Here is a 13899-nt window from a genome sequence, read left to right on the forward strand (position 1 = left end):
ATATTACAAAAACACAATATTATCCTGTTACATTACACTTGTTCCTGGTGATGGTTATACACTTTGCTTTATGTCGCTCTGGATAAGAGTGTCTGCCAAATGCCTGTAATGTAATGTAATGTAATGTAATTATATGTCAAAATATGCCTTAGTATGCACATATTAAGGGGAAACATGTAGTGCAGTGTATTGTGACCTCTTCATTGTTTCATTCTTAGCGATGGACACCAAATTTTTCTATGGCAGAGGAAAGGGTAGCAAAGCTGTGGTCCCCCTTGATCCAGAGGAGTCAGACATAGAGGACAGTGATGAGGACTTGGATGATCCTGACTATGTGCCAAGGCACACAGGTGACACAGTTGAAGAGTTACCAATCCCTGAGCTTAGTGGCCCTGATACACACTCAGACAGTACCCCCAGGAGAAACGTAGCCAAAAATCAGCTTGTGCAGGTCGCAGATCAGGATTCTGTTACCCCCAAAAGTGCTGAGAAAAGAAAATTGTGGAGAAAAGTGGATATCACTTCAGTCAAGTTTCCAGAGCCTATACCCCCAGAAATCATTAAGGTTCAGACACCATTATTTTACTTTTCCATGCTATTTACTGATGAAATGGTGCACCACATATATGAGCAGACAAACCTCTACTCAGCTCAACAGCTTGGCTTTCCCATTAAAACAATTCCAAAAGAGATTCAAGAGTTTTTAGTCATATTGCTATACACAGGTGTGTTCCCATTCCCGTCCCTGGAGGATTACTGGAAGCCAGAGAGCCGCTTTGCTCTGGTTGCCGACATCATGCCACTACGCAGGTTCCGGGCACTGCGCAGGTTTATCCACTTTGCTGACAATTCAGACTGTGGAAACACTATCGGCAGGTTCTATAAAATCAGGCCCATTTTTGACATGTTGAGAAGACAGTGTCTTCTCCTCCCAGCTGACCAAAAACAAAGTATTGATGAGGTCATGGTTGCCTACAAAGGCACAAGAGCAGGAAATCTCCGACAATACATTTCCAGCAAGCCAGATAAGTGGGGATTTAAACTATTTTGCCGAGCTAGTTCCACTGGGATTGTACATGATTTCATTTTGTACCAGGGAAAGACATCCTTTTTCAATGTCCCACAGTCAGAAGCTGAGCAGTCCATGCTCATGGGGGAAAAAGTTGTGACCACACTCTGCAGAACAGTGGAGGAACCAGAGTCAACAGTTGTCTTTTGTGACAACTTTTTCACAAGCTTCAACCTAGTGCAACTTCTGGAGGCCACCACTGGGATAAAGTGTTTGGGCACTGTGAGGAACAACCGGATGTCAGGAGCAGAGAACCACCTGAAGAGTGACAAGCAGTTGTCAAAAGAAGGAAGGGGAGCATTTGACTACTGCTGCTCAGGGGGAATTGTTGCTGTAAAATGGCGTGACAACAAATGCGTCACTCTCCTCAGCAACGCATGTGGGGTGGAGCCAGTTGGTGAGGTCACAAGGTACAGCAAGGAGGCAGGGAGGAAGATACCAGTCTCCTGCCCTGCAATAATAAAGGCCTACAATGAACATATGGGAGGTATAGATTTATCTGACATGCTTGTGCATCCCTATAAGACTCCCATGAAATCACGACGCTGGTACCTACCCCTATTTGGCTACATATTGGATGAGTCAGTCTCCATTGCCTGACTGCTGTACAAGCGAGACTGCCGCATGCTGCAAGAGAAGCCCATGCCACTCAAGAGATTTAGAACAACTGTGGCCCGCACCCTGGAAGGCATCCACAAAACCCCGGCCAGAGTTGGTAGACCACTCTCCTCCTCACCTCCACCAGAGAGACCACCACAGAAGCGCAAAAGAGATGCTGCACCCGTTGATGATGTCCGCTATGACAGTTTTGGCCACTGGCCAGCCTGTGGCCCACAGCGAGGGCGATGCAAACTCTGCCCAAAGGGGGTGTCACGGTGGAAGTGTGCAAAGTGCGGAGTCTTCCTGTGTCTAAACAGCACACAGCAGTGCTTTGTCACGTATCATCTCAAATGAAAGCTGAAAATGAGGCGAATAGGAGATTCCAAAACTGATCAGTTGAAAAAATATGTTCAGGACTGAGCATGAACTCAGATACCTGCAATGGGTGTTTTTTAAAAAGTTTTGTTCATGAGTTTATACTTAAAATAAAATGGCGATGTACCATACGGTGCCTGATTGTAAAGCAGAAATGACATACAAAGGAGTATATGTATACAGATGTTTGTTCCAAATCGTAGTTAATTATATGTTCAATATGAAATATGTAATCAAAATGAACTCAATGATACCTGGAATGAATATTTTTTTTACAGTTTTGTTCATAGAAACAAAATAGTGCCTGATTTTAAAGCAGAAATGCCATATGACGCAGTATATGTCAATATATACAGATTTGTGTACCTAGCCATTGTAATTGATGGGACATTTACAGGCCAAAACCATGTTGATGAAGTGTAAAAAAGACCAATAAACTGTTTTAAGGTTTTAAAGAGAGATTAAAGTGATTGTGTTTCAGGAAAAATGTTCAGAAATATAGCAATTTGTGAATAGCATCTTTTACAATAAACTGACATCTCAACCGTACGGTAGAGGTCTATAATTTCTAAAAAAGGGGTCAAGTTATGAAAAAAACTGTTAGACATTGTTATTTGGTGCTCAAGTAATAGGTATTTATGGTTAAATAATTTTTTCATCACCTATTTCAATGAGTGACAGTTAAAGGGTTAATGAAACTTCAAGATACTGTTGTCATTATTAGTTATAGCATGGCATGTTTTAGCAGGTGTAATGGGAAATTATAACTGGCCCAAAATAAACATTTAGGCAATGTTTTACACAAATCCTGACAGAAGAAATTCAATAAAACTGCCAATGTGGTATTCCTTACACACATGCACACACACACACACACACATATGTATGTATCATGTACAGTTAACTTTCCCTTGCCTGTCTATAATTTTCCCATTTTTGGCACACAGTATTGCTCATTACATGTGTTAGTTATTTCGTTCAACCTTTCTGCTCATATTTCTCAAATACATTAGAGGCTCGGTATTTTATTAAGCATTCAACTTATTGAATATTTCTTCAATGGCACAAACAGCAGGAGTGATAATTGAGGATTTCTGGCAGAATGTTAGAATAACAAGTGTTGATGACTCATTTTTCATGGAGGGAAGTAAAAATTAATTTTAAATTTACCCATAATTATGAGTTTTGACAGCTTAGTTTTATAACCATTATTATTATTATTATTATTTTCACTATAATGCTTTTTTTTAACACTGAAATACTTTCATGGAACAGAGTTCCTGAACAGACATTCCTTAGCTGAGCTTTGTGAAAATCAGAGTCTCAGCGCTCTAGGTAACGGAGAGCGTGATGCGTCACAGGAAAGGAGAGAGGCAAAAACTCGCCCCTGCCTGTTCTTACGTAGACACTGCGGCTCACGCAGGCAGTGACTGTAACATGATGACAAAGCTCAAGTAGTAATGCATTATATATAACTTCATATAACTCATTTTTCACAGATATATGGGCCTTCTTCAGGACCCACCCCCCCCCCCCCCCCCCCCCCCCTGTTTTTTGCATCCTACTTATTGTTCGCAGTGGGGAATTAAACTGCCCACTGTGAAATTAAATTAAAACTCATTCACAAGGATAAGTTATGGGCTGAAAACTGAAAATTGAATACTCGCACCACCTCGCAGACTCTCTGCGGGGGGGGACCGCGACTGTTTCGGGAGCTTCGGTGCGTGAGCCGGGCTTTCTCCGGCGCTCTGTTCTCAGCCCAAATGTTTGCTCAGTCTGCCGTCGTTTAGCACGTCGGCGCCGCTTCCCCGGCGCACGCGTGCCAGTTCCCGGCACACGCGCGCCTTTCAGATGTTCTGCCGCCCGAGGAAGCGCGAACACGGCTCGGCGTCTTCCACGAGTTTCACTAACTCAGAGACAGATGTGTGCTTCTCTGGGTTTCTTTCTTTTCTTTCAAAGATCGCACTGTATCAATCTGTGTTAGTCATTCCATACAGGCTGGCAGTTTATTAAGCGTGAAAAACCCATTAAAATGCTGAGTATAGCTGTCCTTCTATATATTTATATATGGTACATGTGATCTGTTTTACAAAAGGTTAACATTCCATATCCAAAACTGTTTCACTAGTATAAGCTTTCTTTTTTATGCACTTGATTGATTTTTTTTTTTTGCTGGAATCTGTTTGAACTTCATCCTGAAGCATACTTGCAGGATGAATGCTTGAGTTCAGGAGTGACTGTGCTCTGAGTAACTAGCTCCTGCACTCGTGCATGCCTGTCATACGGTACAAGTGCACCTTCTGGAAAGCAGCTATAGCCAGATAAACTCAGTATTTAAATGTACAAAAAATGTACTGCTGACATCACCCCCCAATCCCCTACACACCACAACCTACTTCCTGTCCAATTTCCTTAGGATGTCCCACAGAAACCGAAATGTCCTGAAGGCAATATGCAACCCAGCAACTTAGCCTATCCCAAAATTACCTTTCCCGCCTCTCCATATAAACACAGGGAAGAGAGGAGCGCTGCCTTGCCCTGTCATTGTTGAGATGGTGATTGCATTAGATGAGGATGTTTAAATACCCATCTCCAGAAAAAGCCGAAGTCTGCCCGAATGTTCGTGGCATTGTACGATGGTCCTTAACACCTAGGACTTGCTGAAGACTTAGAAATAGACTCACCTGTGACAGAAAAAGGCTGGAGAACTTGAGGTAAAAGTTTCATAAATGAAAATGCATTGGAGGAAATGACTGTTCTGAAATGTCTTTAAGTTTTACTGCATAGTTTTTCCTTTCTATTCTTTTTTTAGTGTACTCTGAAAACTATACTGAGGATTTTGCTATCTGTCATAGGGTTGACACTGGTTTGCTAGCTAATGACAGGGAGGACAGCACAACATTACTGTTTTAAAAAGGGCTATTTGCAAATACAAATTTAGACATTTAGTGGACAAATTTAGCTGACTTACCTTAAAGATGATATTTAAACAATAGAGTCAGGAGCTCTTTTTTTAATTTAATAAAATGACCAGTCAGGAAGAGGTACAAGTACAGACTTCACAAATATATAGTCCAATACGTGAGTTTATATGACCTTGACATGACCGTTAGCACTACAAACACTTTTTCAGCTTTTAGGATTTCAACCTAGCTTAATCAATTTCAAGACCAGTTGACATTACATGGGCCTTTATGCTATCACTTAGATTTCCCAATAATTTATCCATTTCATAATCTATGCTCACTCACCAATTATGTGGCTCCAAGTGAATGTTATAAATATGCAGGGTCTATAAAAGGACTTACAGAAGGTCCCATATAAGTCAAAGAGCAAGGGTGTTGGGGTGAAACAGACAGCTTCCCTAAAAAAACAATTATCATTAATCACCTCACCTGTCCCACACCACTGAGTGTGTGATATCTGAAACAACTGGATATTTGGGAGAGTTTTGGTCACCTCAAAACTGGAAAAATATGAAATGTCCATTTTTGAAACAAAAACGCCATTACAAAACACATTTAGGCCTACTTGTTGACAGTGTTTTCTATCAGACAGATTATCCTTCTTGTCTATATACGTTTCTATTAGCCATCTGCACCAGTGTTGAGAATGGTCCCCACAGGGAAATGGGAGAGCAGTTACATAACGCACAACGTATCCAGGGCCGCGGAATAAAGGAAATGTAAGTACACCCTATGGAGTGTGGTGTGCGTCGACACAGACCCCTTATACAGGTGGAACACCTGACATCCAACATCTCATCCAAAATTATGGGCATTAATACAGAGTTGGTCCACCCTTTGCTGTTATAACAACCTCCACTCTTTTGGGAAGGCTTTATATTAGATTTTGGAGCATTGCTTCAGGTATTTGCTTCCATACAGCTAGAACAGCATTAGCGAGGTCGGGCACTGATTGGTTGAGCGATTAGGCCTGGCTTGTAGCTGGCTTTCCAATCGATCCCCAAGGTGTTGGATGAGGTCGAGGTCAGGGATCATCGCAGGCCAGACAAGTTCTTCCAGACCATTTTTGAAAAAAAAAATATATATATTTCTATATGGACCTCGCTGTGTGCCCGGGGGCATTGTCATGCTGAAACAGAAAAAGGACTTCCCCAAACTGTTGGGGAAGGCACAAAATTGTCTAGAATGTGATTGCATGCTGTAGTACATTGTATGGTTTTAAACAGCATACAGTTAGATGTATAGGCTATTAAAAGTAGAGATATATATATTGATCAAATTACTAAATGATCAGTATGACATTTTATATACTTGCTTATGTCAGGAGTCGCACACGCTAGCTCCTGCCACCCAATAGTAACCAGGTTTCGCTTTTCCCACAGGAACCCACCCACCACAAGGAGACCAGGACGAGGCAAGTAAAAGGCAAATTATTATACAAATTGTACAAGTAGGGTACGCCACGATCTCGCACTAACCCCTGCTCTTATGGCTTCTTCCCCCCACTCCTACACCCCGCTACCTGCCAATGCCCCCCCCCCTTCCCCTTCCCCTTCCCTTCCATGGAGCCCCAGCACAGGTAAGAGCGCACTTCCCCTCACACAGCACATACGTGGGCCACTACAGGTTTCCCCCTCACATGTGTTCACTCCACACACTAAATAATGTTCCCCAATCTGGCTCCCCTGCACACGGCTCCGCTCCAGGACGGGGGGGGGGGGGGGGAGATTACCAACACCAAAAGGGGTTCTCACACACGCTCCACACCTCTCACTCCCACACACACCACGAGCGCACATTATACTATAACAAAAAGAAAGAAAGGTGGGATGTAGTCCGGCCCGCGACTCTATGCCGGGCCTTCCTACGTCCCAAAAAATAAAAAACCAAACCACAACAAAAACACGCTGCCTCCTGCCCGTCCTCACTTCGTATCGGGGCTTCTGGGCGGCGTCCCGGAACACTCTGCTGCACGGTGTGCTCCGACCTGGTCTCAGAGACCGCCACGTGAGGATCTCGCTGCACCCCACACTGCTCAGGAGGGAGCAGGCACTAGTTACAGTCCTGGTCCGCTTATGCTATGTCCCGGACTGCACCGCCACACCCCGCACTCTGGCCCGGTCCCGAACGTCGGTACTGCCAAGCTGGAGAATCGCTGCGTTCACCACCCTCGTCGGGGCCAGCATAGCATCTTTGCTCACGGGACCAGTGTGGCGTCACCCCTCACAGGACCAGCGCAGTGTCTCTCGCAGGACTAGCCTAGCGTCTCGCCTCACAGGACCAGCACAGTGCCTCTCGCAGGACTAGCCTAGCGTCTCGCCTCGTAGGGCCAGTACAGCATCTCTCACAGGATCAGCGCAGCGTTCCTCCTCCCCCGGGACCGCCCTCCAGTAAGTCACCGCCGGACGGACGAGAGACAACACACTCATACAAAAACAACAAACGTTAAAGAAAGCAAAATAATAAAAAATAAAAAAAAAACCCGAAGCTAAAAATCCTCTCACAAGGAACCCCATTCATTCATCCAGCATCTCTCCTGCATTCTGCCTCTTACCTCACCTCTTTATACCCGCACAAACCACTAATTACATATGGGAATCAGCTGTGCCGCTCCCCTACCAGTGCAAACCGAAATCAGCCAATTACCCCGGTGCGCATTCCACACGCGGATCCCAATGAACCAATTCCCCCGTGATTCCAGTACAGCGAAGCCGGGCGGCTTGTCAGGCTCACCTCCTGACACTTATGCAGTATAACACTTACAATCATATCAATCATAACCAAGCAATATTATAGCTTTGAGTAACTATGAAAAACACCAAATGCATGCATAATTAACCATTGGTCAGATGGAAACTACATAATTGTATTTGCAGTAAATTAATAAAAACAAGTACATGTAACTGTACTAAACTTTTTGCTTTTAAAAAGAAAGAAACCCCAAAACATATCTTTTCACAAGCGTTAATGTCAATCATTACCGACTAAAACAAAGAAATGCATTAATGACCATGAATTAAATATTCCGTTTCCAGGATATGTTATTGCAGTACTGCAAAAGCACACATTTTAGTTTTAAAAAATTAAGAAAAAAAGCTGTTTGGTAGAATTACTTTCCGAAATATTAACTCAGGTGCAGAGAATAATGAAATTATGTAGTCATGTGGAATCAATAGTTAATGAGTTAAGCGAAGACCTTCACAGCTCAGACTGAACATGTGCAGTAGTCTTGTCGTGTTCAGTCACTCGACATCCTAAATGATTACAAATATTTATTATGTAATACGTGCAAGTACGATCTAGTCACAATTTTGGGTGCGTGGTAGCTCTGAATCCCGGCCTGTTTATTACTAATTATACAACAGCATGGTTGAATACTCAGTTCTGTTTGGTGTGCATTATTTTTTCATAAACACCTGGCTATTGATCAGTTAGACTTGATAAACATGGTCAATTTTTATTTTTTTTTGTTTTTTTTTTTGGAAATTGTTATCAAGCCAATTGTTACAATATCATACTTGCAACAGTGTTAATGATCTCCAAATCACATCTCACATAAAGGATGCGTCCAGCCACTGCCAACTCAAGCATAACTATTGAAAGTAGCTAGTCTAGTTATGGCATACTTTTATAGTTCAGCCTCTGTTTTGAATATAATTCAATAGTTGACTAGCTTGCTATCCGTGAGACTAGTTCTACATAAAATCAAACTGAATTTTAAAATGAGGTAATATGAATGACAGCAGACCTGGGATTAAGCTAGCTTGCTATCTACCCTAGTTGAGAGAGGAACTAGTTGCTTATTGCTAAATTGTTCAGGGTTTGGAATATTTGCTGGAATACTTAAATAACATTTCCATTGCAATAGAAATGCATATTTTGGCATGCATGTGTCGATTACAATTCTGGATTTTGTTGGTAAACTGTTGTGTAAATGGGATAATGACCTTGGAGCTGGTCATTATGCAATCTGAATTCCCTTCATGGAAGCAAATTAATTACCTCTCCATTGTCCATTCAAACTGTGTAATGCCCAGAGCCATTATTTAATAGGTTACATTACCCCTCCTTACAAGTGTTAAAATATTAGACTATTAAAATTTTTAATTATTATTAAAAATAATAATGGACGGCCTCACAGCAAGAAGGTTGTGGGTTCAAATCTTGGCTTGGGGCCTTTCTTTATGGAGTTTGCATGTTCTCCCCGTGTCCATGTGGGTTTCCTCCAGGTACTCCGGTTTCCTCCCACAGTCCAAAGACATGTAGGTAGGCTAATTGGAGTCTCTAAATTACCCATTGGTATGAGTGTGTGAGTGAATGGTGTGTGTGCTCTGCAATAGATTGGTGGCCTGTTCAAGGTGCATTCCTGCCTTTCGCCCAGTGCATGCTGGGATAGGCTCCAGCACCCCCCCGCGACCCTGCTCAGGATAAGTGGGCATAGATAATGGATGGATGGATTAAAAATAATAGCAATTTAAATCTCCAGATTAATTGGTAGGTTAGTTCAACAGTAAACTGATGAAATCAACCACCAAATCATGCCCAACTCCATGTCGGATTTCAGATTACTTTGTTTATTAGATATACAAACAAAATATGATATGTAGGAAAGGTGGGCTAAGAACTAACAAAATTACTATTAGTAGAAGAAAATCTATGTTTCTGAAAACAGAGCTAAGCACGGTAACATTATTATCAAACATTTTTTGTTTTTGCCTGTTTTTAATGAGACCTCAACCATGAATTAGGTTAGCGGTAATTCAGCTTAGCTATTGAATGCCTTCAATGAAAAAGACATGTTCATTTCTAATGATAAAGGTGATATTTATAACCACCCCCCCCCCCCCCCCCCCCACTCTCATAAGTAAGGGTTCCAGAAAGGGTTCCATAATGAACTAAAAGCTAAGCCAAAAAGACCTTTTTTGAGTATGTATGCTATTCTAAAGGCTAGGTGACCTTTATTCCTAAGTATCTGGAATGCTGTACAGAAATAAATAGCAAAATAACAATGACAGTGATTTAGTGGTCATTTACACTAAGAGCAACACACCAACATTAATCCAGCACTTTACCCAACAGCACACATAACTCTCAATTTCCTATATACATTTTCTATGTCGGTTTTTTCTCCGTTATTATTTCCTTCTCATCTAATTTGCAGTAGCAGTAATAAAATTGCAGGAAATTCATTTTTGATTGCTTAAGTTCAATAAAGCGCTTAGTCATCTTGTTTCCATGGGGATATTTTTTATTTATACATCGCGGAGGTTACAGGGATGAGCGAGCACAAAGTTTCCCGCTGCATTGGGCACCATCGCCACCTGAAGCAGTGTTATCCACACCCATGCTCCGAGAAGAGCTGGACACGCAGGATGTCATGGCGCTCGCTTGATCAATAGCAGCAGTGGATTGCGTGGGCAGCTCGACTCACCTGGTTTCTTAGCTGGGTTTAACAAAAAAACAGACAAATAGTAGCTGGTCTGCGCCTCTCCAAGGATGAGATTGAATACCGCCACCCTAGAGCCTGAATGCTGAATACTGCCTCCTTAGACACTGAATGCTGAATACTACTGCCTTAGAGCCTGAATGCTGAATACTACTGCCTTAGACACCGAATGCTGAATACTGCCGCCTTAAACACTGAATGCTGAATACTACTGCCTTTGACACTGAATGCTGAATACTGCCACCTTAGACACTGAATGCTGAATACTACTGCCTTAGAGCCTGAATGCTGAATACTACTGCCTTAGACACTGAATGCTGAATACTGCCGCCTTAAACACTGAATGCTGAATACTACTGCCTTTGACACTGAATGCTGAATACTGCCACCTTAGACACTGAATGCTGAATACTACTGCCTTAGAGCCTGAATGCTGAATACTACTGCCTTTGACACTGAATGCTCAATACTGCTGCCTTAGAGCCTGAATGCTGAATACTACTGCCGTTGACACTGAATGCTGAATACTGCCACCATAGACACTGAATGCTGAATACTACTGCCTTTGACACTGAATGCTGAATACTGCCACCTTAGACACTGAATGCTGAATACTACTGCCTTAGAGCCTGAATGCTGAATACTACTGCCTTAGACACTGAATGCTGAATACTGCCGCCTTAAACACTGAATGCTGAATACTACTGCCTTTGACACTGAATGCTGAATACTGCCACCTTAGACACTGAATGCTGAATACTACTGCCTTTGACACTGAATGCTGAATACTGCCACCTTAGACACTGAATGCTGAATACTACTGCCTTAGAGCCTGAATGCTGAATACTACTGCCTTTGACACTGAATGCTCAATACTGCTGCCTTAGAGCCTGAATGCTGAATACTACTGCCTTTGACACTGAATGCTGAATACTGCCACCATAGACACTGAATGCTGAATACTGCCACCATAGACACTGAATGCTGAATACTACTGCCTTTGACACTGAATGCTCAATACTGCTGCCTTAGAGCCTGAATGCTGAATACTATTGCCTTTGACACTGAATGCTCAATACTACTGCCTTAAAGCCTGAATGCTGAATACTGCCACCCTAGAGCCTGAATGCTGAATACTACTGCCTTTGACACTGAATGCTGAATACTACTGCCTTTGACACTGAATGCTGAATACTGCCACCCTAGAGCCTGAATGCTGAATACTACTGCCTTTGACACTGAATGCTGAATACTACTGCCTTTGACACTGAATGCTGAATACTGCCACCTTTGACACTGAATGCTGAATACTACTGCCTTTGACACTGAATGCTGAATACTACTGCCTTTGACACTGAATGCTGAATACTGCCACCTTAGAGCCTGAATGCTGAATACTACTGCCTTTGACACTGAATGCTCAATACTGCTACCTTAGAGCCTGAATGCTGAATACTGCCACCATAGACACTGAATGCTGAATACTGCCACCATAGACACTGAATGCTGAATACTGCCACCATAGACACTGAATGCTGAATACTACTGCCTTTGACACTGAATGCTCAATACTGCTGCCTTAGAGCCTGAATGCTGAATACTACTGCCTTTGACACTGAATGCTGAATACTACTGCCTTTGACACTGAATGCTCAATACTACTGCCTTAGAGCCTGAATGCTGAATACTGCCACCCTAGAGCCTGAATGCTGAATACTGCTGCCTTAGAGCCTGAATGCTGAATACTGCTGCCTTAGAGCCTGAATGCTGAATACTACTGCCTTTGACACTGAATGCTGAATACTACTGCCTTTGACACTGAATGCTGAATACTGCCACCTTTGACACTGAATGCTGAATACTACTGCCTTTGACACTGAATGCTGAATACTACTGCCTTTGACACTGAATGCTGAATACTACTGCCTTTGACACTGAATGCTGAATACTGCCACCCTAGAGACTGAATGCTGAATACTGCCACCTTAGACACTGAATGCTTAACATCACCCCCTTAGACCCTGAATGCTGAATACCGCCCACTTAGACCCTGAATAAAATTAATTTAAATGGACTGCAGACCTCCTTCAGGTTGGTTACACATGTACCCTTCACTTTCCTCTGGAGCAGGGGAGGACAAGGAGGTCTAATCTACGGTTAAAGCAGCATGAGTGTATTCAGCTAATTAACTCATTTAGCCAGTGTATTTGGTGAAAACCTGCATGCATACCGATCCTGCAGGACTATAATTGCCCACCCCTGGTCTTGAAGAAGACTCGTCAGTTACTTCAGGACAGGCAAATGCAATGCATGTTATGTGTCCCCAAAGGTCAGGTGCTGCTGGGCCCGAGCTCTGAGAAATGACAGCAAGTAGTACAGAATATGCACGATGACACATTATACAACATATACAGACACACAATGCATATTACACAGCCACACAAATACACAACAAGCACACAATTTAATGCCCAGCTGGCAGCAAATTAAAAGCAGTACAAATAACGAAACAGTTAGGCAGCTGTGTTGTGAGGTGGAATTTTTAAACTTCTCTTCCTGGGGGCCAGATTCCTTTAAAAAATATGCATTAGGGACAGATATTTCCTTTATATTATTCTAGATGCGCTGTATGTGTTTATTAAAGTTGACGCCTTCTTAATATATGTAGGCATTATTTATTGTTCTGTCCCTAGCGGGAGGAGTGCTAACTCTGTGCAGATTCTAACCTAAACTTTGTCACATATGAATAATTCTGTCTCTCTCTCTCTCTCTCTCTCTCTCTATTTTCTTTGTGTTCGAAGTGCTGTGATAATGTCTATGGTGGCCTTAATGTGTTTCTGGGCCACCATTTGAACAGCCTTGGTGTATAACCTGTCCCAAAAAGCCAGTGGTTATCATTGAACTTGGTTTGTTTCAAGCGCTTAATTAAAGCCACTGACTGGTGAAATCAATCCATTGATCAATCAGAAATCAATGCATTTAACAAATAATTTGTCACAATATGTTTCACAGCGTAGGCCAAACTAAGCCCCAGGACAGCAAGCCAGGCAAGGCAAAACACGCTGTATGGTAGATAGGAAAAAACCTTTGGATGAGACAGTCTGAAGACAGCACGTTCAAAAGTGACTGAGGACTCAGGGTAGGCACCGCATTGGTTTGCTAGCTAGTCAGTCAGTCAGTCATTCAGCCAGTAAGATATAAGCAGCAGACAGGGACACAGAGTGGAGATGATGGCATATGACCCTTGTCAGGAGTTTCTTATGGCAGCACTACACAGGGCTTCACACAATTGCTTTCCAATGGCTGAAAACCAAATAAACCTGCATATGCCACTGTCCTCCAGAACCGGGGCCACACAGCCCTGGTAAAAGCATGTCTGACAAACGCAGGGCCTTGGTTCCCCCTCAGTGGGGGAACCAGCGTGAGTTCCATGGTCTCCCACC

The 13899-nt window shown here is 42.7% G+C and overlaps 1 protein-coding gene across 1 annotated transcript; it reads left to right on the plus strand.

The window, feature by feature from the left end:
• Positions 1-220: 220 nt before the first annotated feature.
• LOC118231888 (piggyBac transposable element-derived protein 3-like) lies at positions 221-2023 on the plus strand. Its single transcript, XM_035426232.1, has 2 exons — positions 221-1492; positions 1682-2023. Exons 1-2 carry the CDS (start codon positions 221-223, stop codon positions 2021-2023), a joined length of 1614 nt encoding a protein of 537 aa, XP_035282123.1.
• The last annotated feature ends 11876 nt before the right edge of the window (positions 2024-13899 follow it).

The sequence above is a fragment of the Anguilla anguilla genome, chromosome 7, assembly GCF_013347855.1.
Source record: "Anguilla anguilla isolate fAngAng1 chromosome 7, fAngAng1.pri, whole genome shotgun sequence".
Lineage (NCBI taxonomy): Eukaryota > Metazoa > Chordata > Actinopteri > Anguilliformes > Anguillidae > Anguilla > Anguilla anguilla.

What these genes read in the sequence shown, in the direction of transcription:
- LOC118231888 (XM_035426232.1), top strand. Translation starts at nt 221, where the DNA reads ATGGACACCAAATTTTTCTATGGCAGAGGAAAGGGTAGCAAAGCTGTG. An exon ending in TCACAAGGTACAGCAAGGAG is followed by an intron (nt 1,493 to 1,681) that starts GCAGGGAGGAAG and finishes CTGCTGTACAAG; the next exon opens with CGAGACTGCCGCATGCTGCA.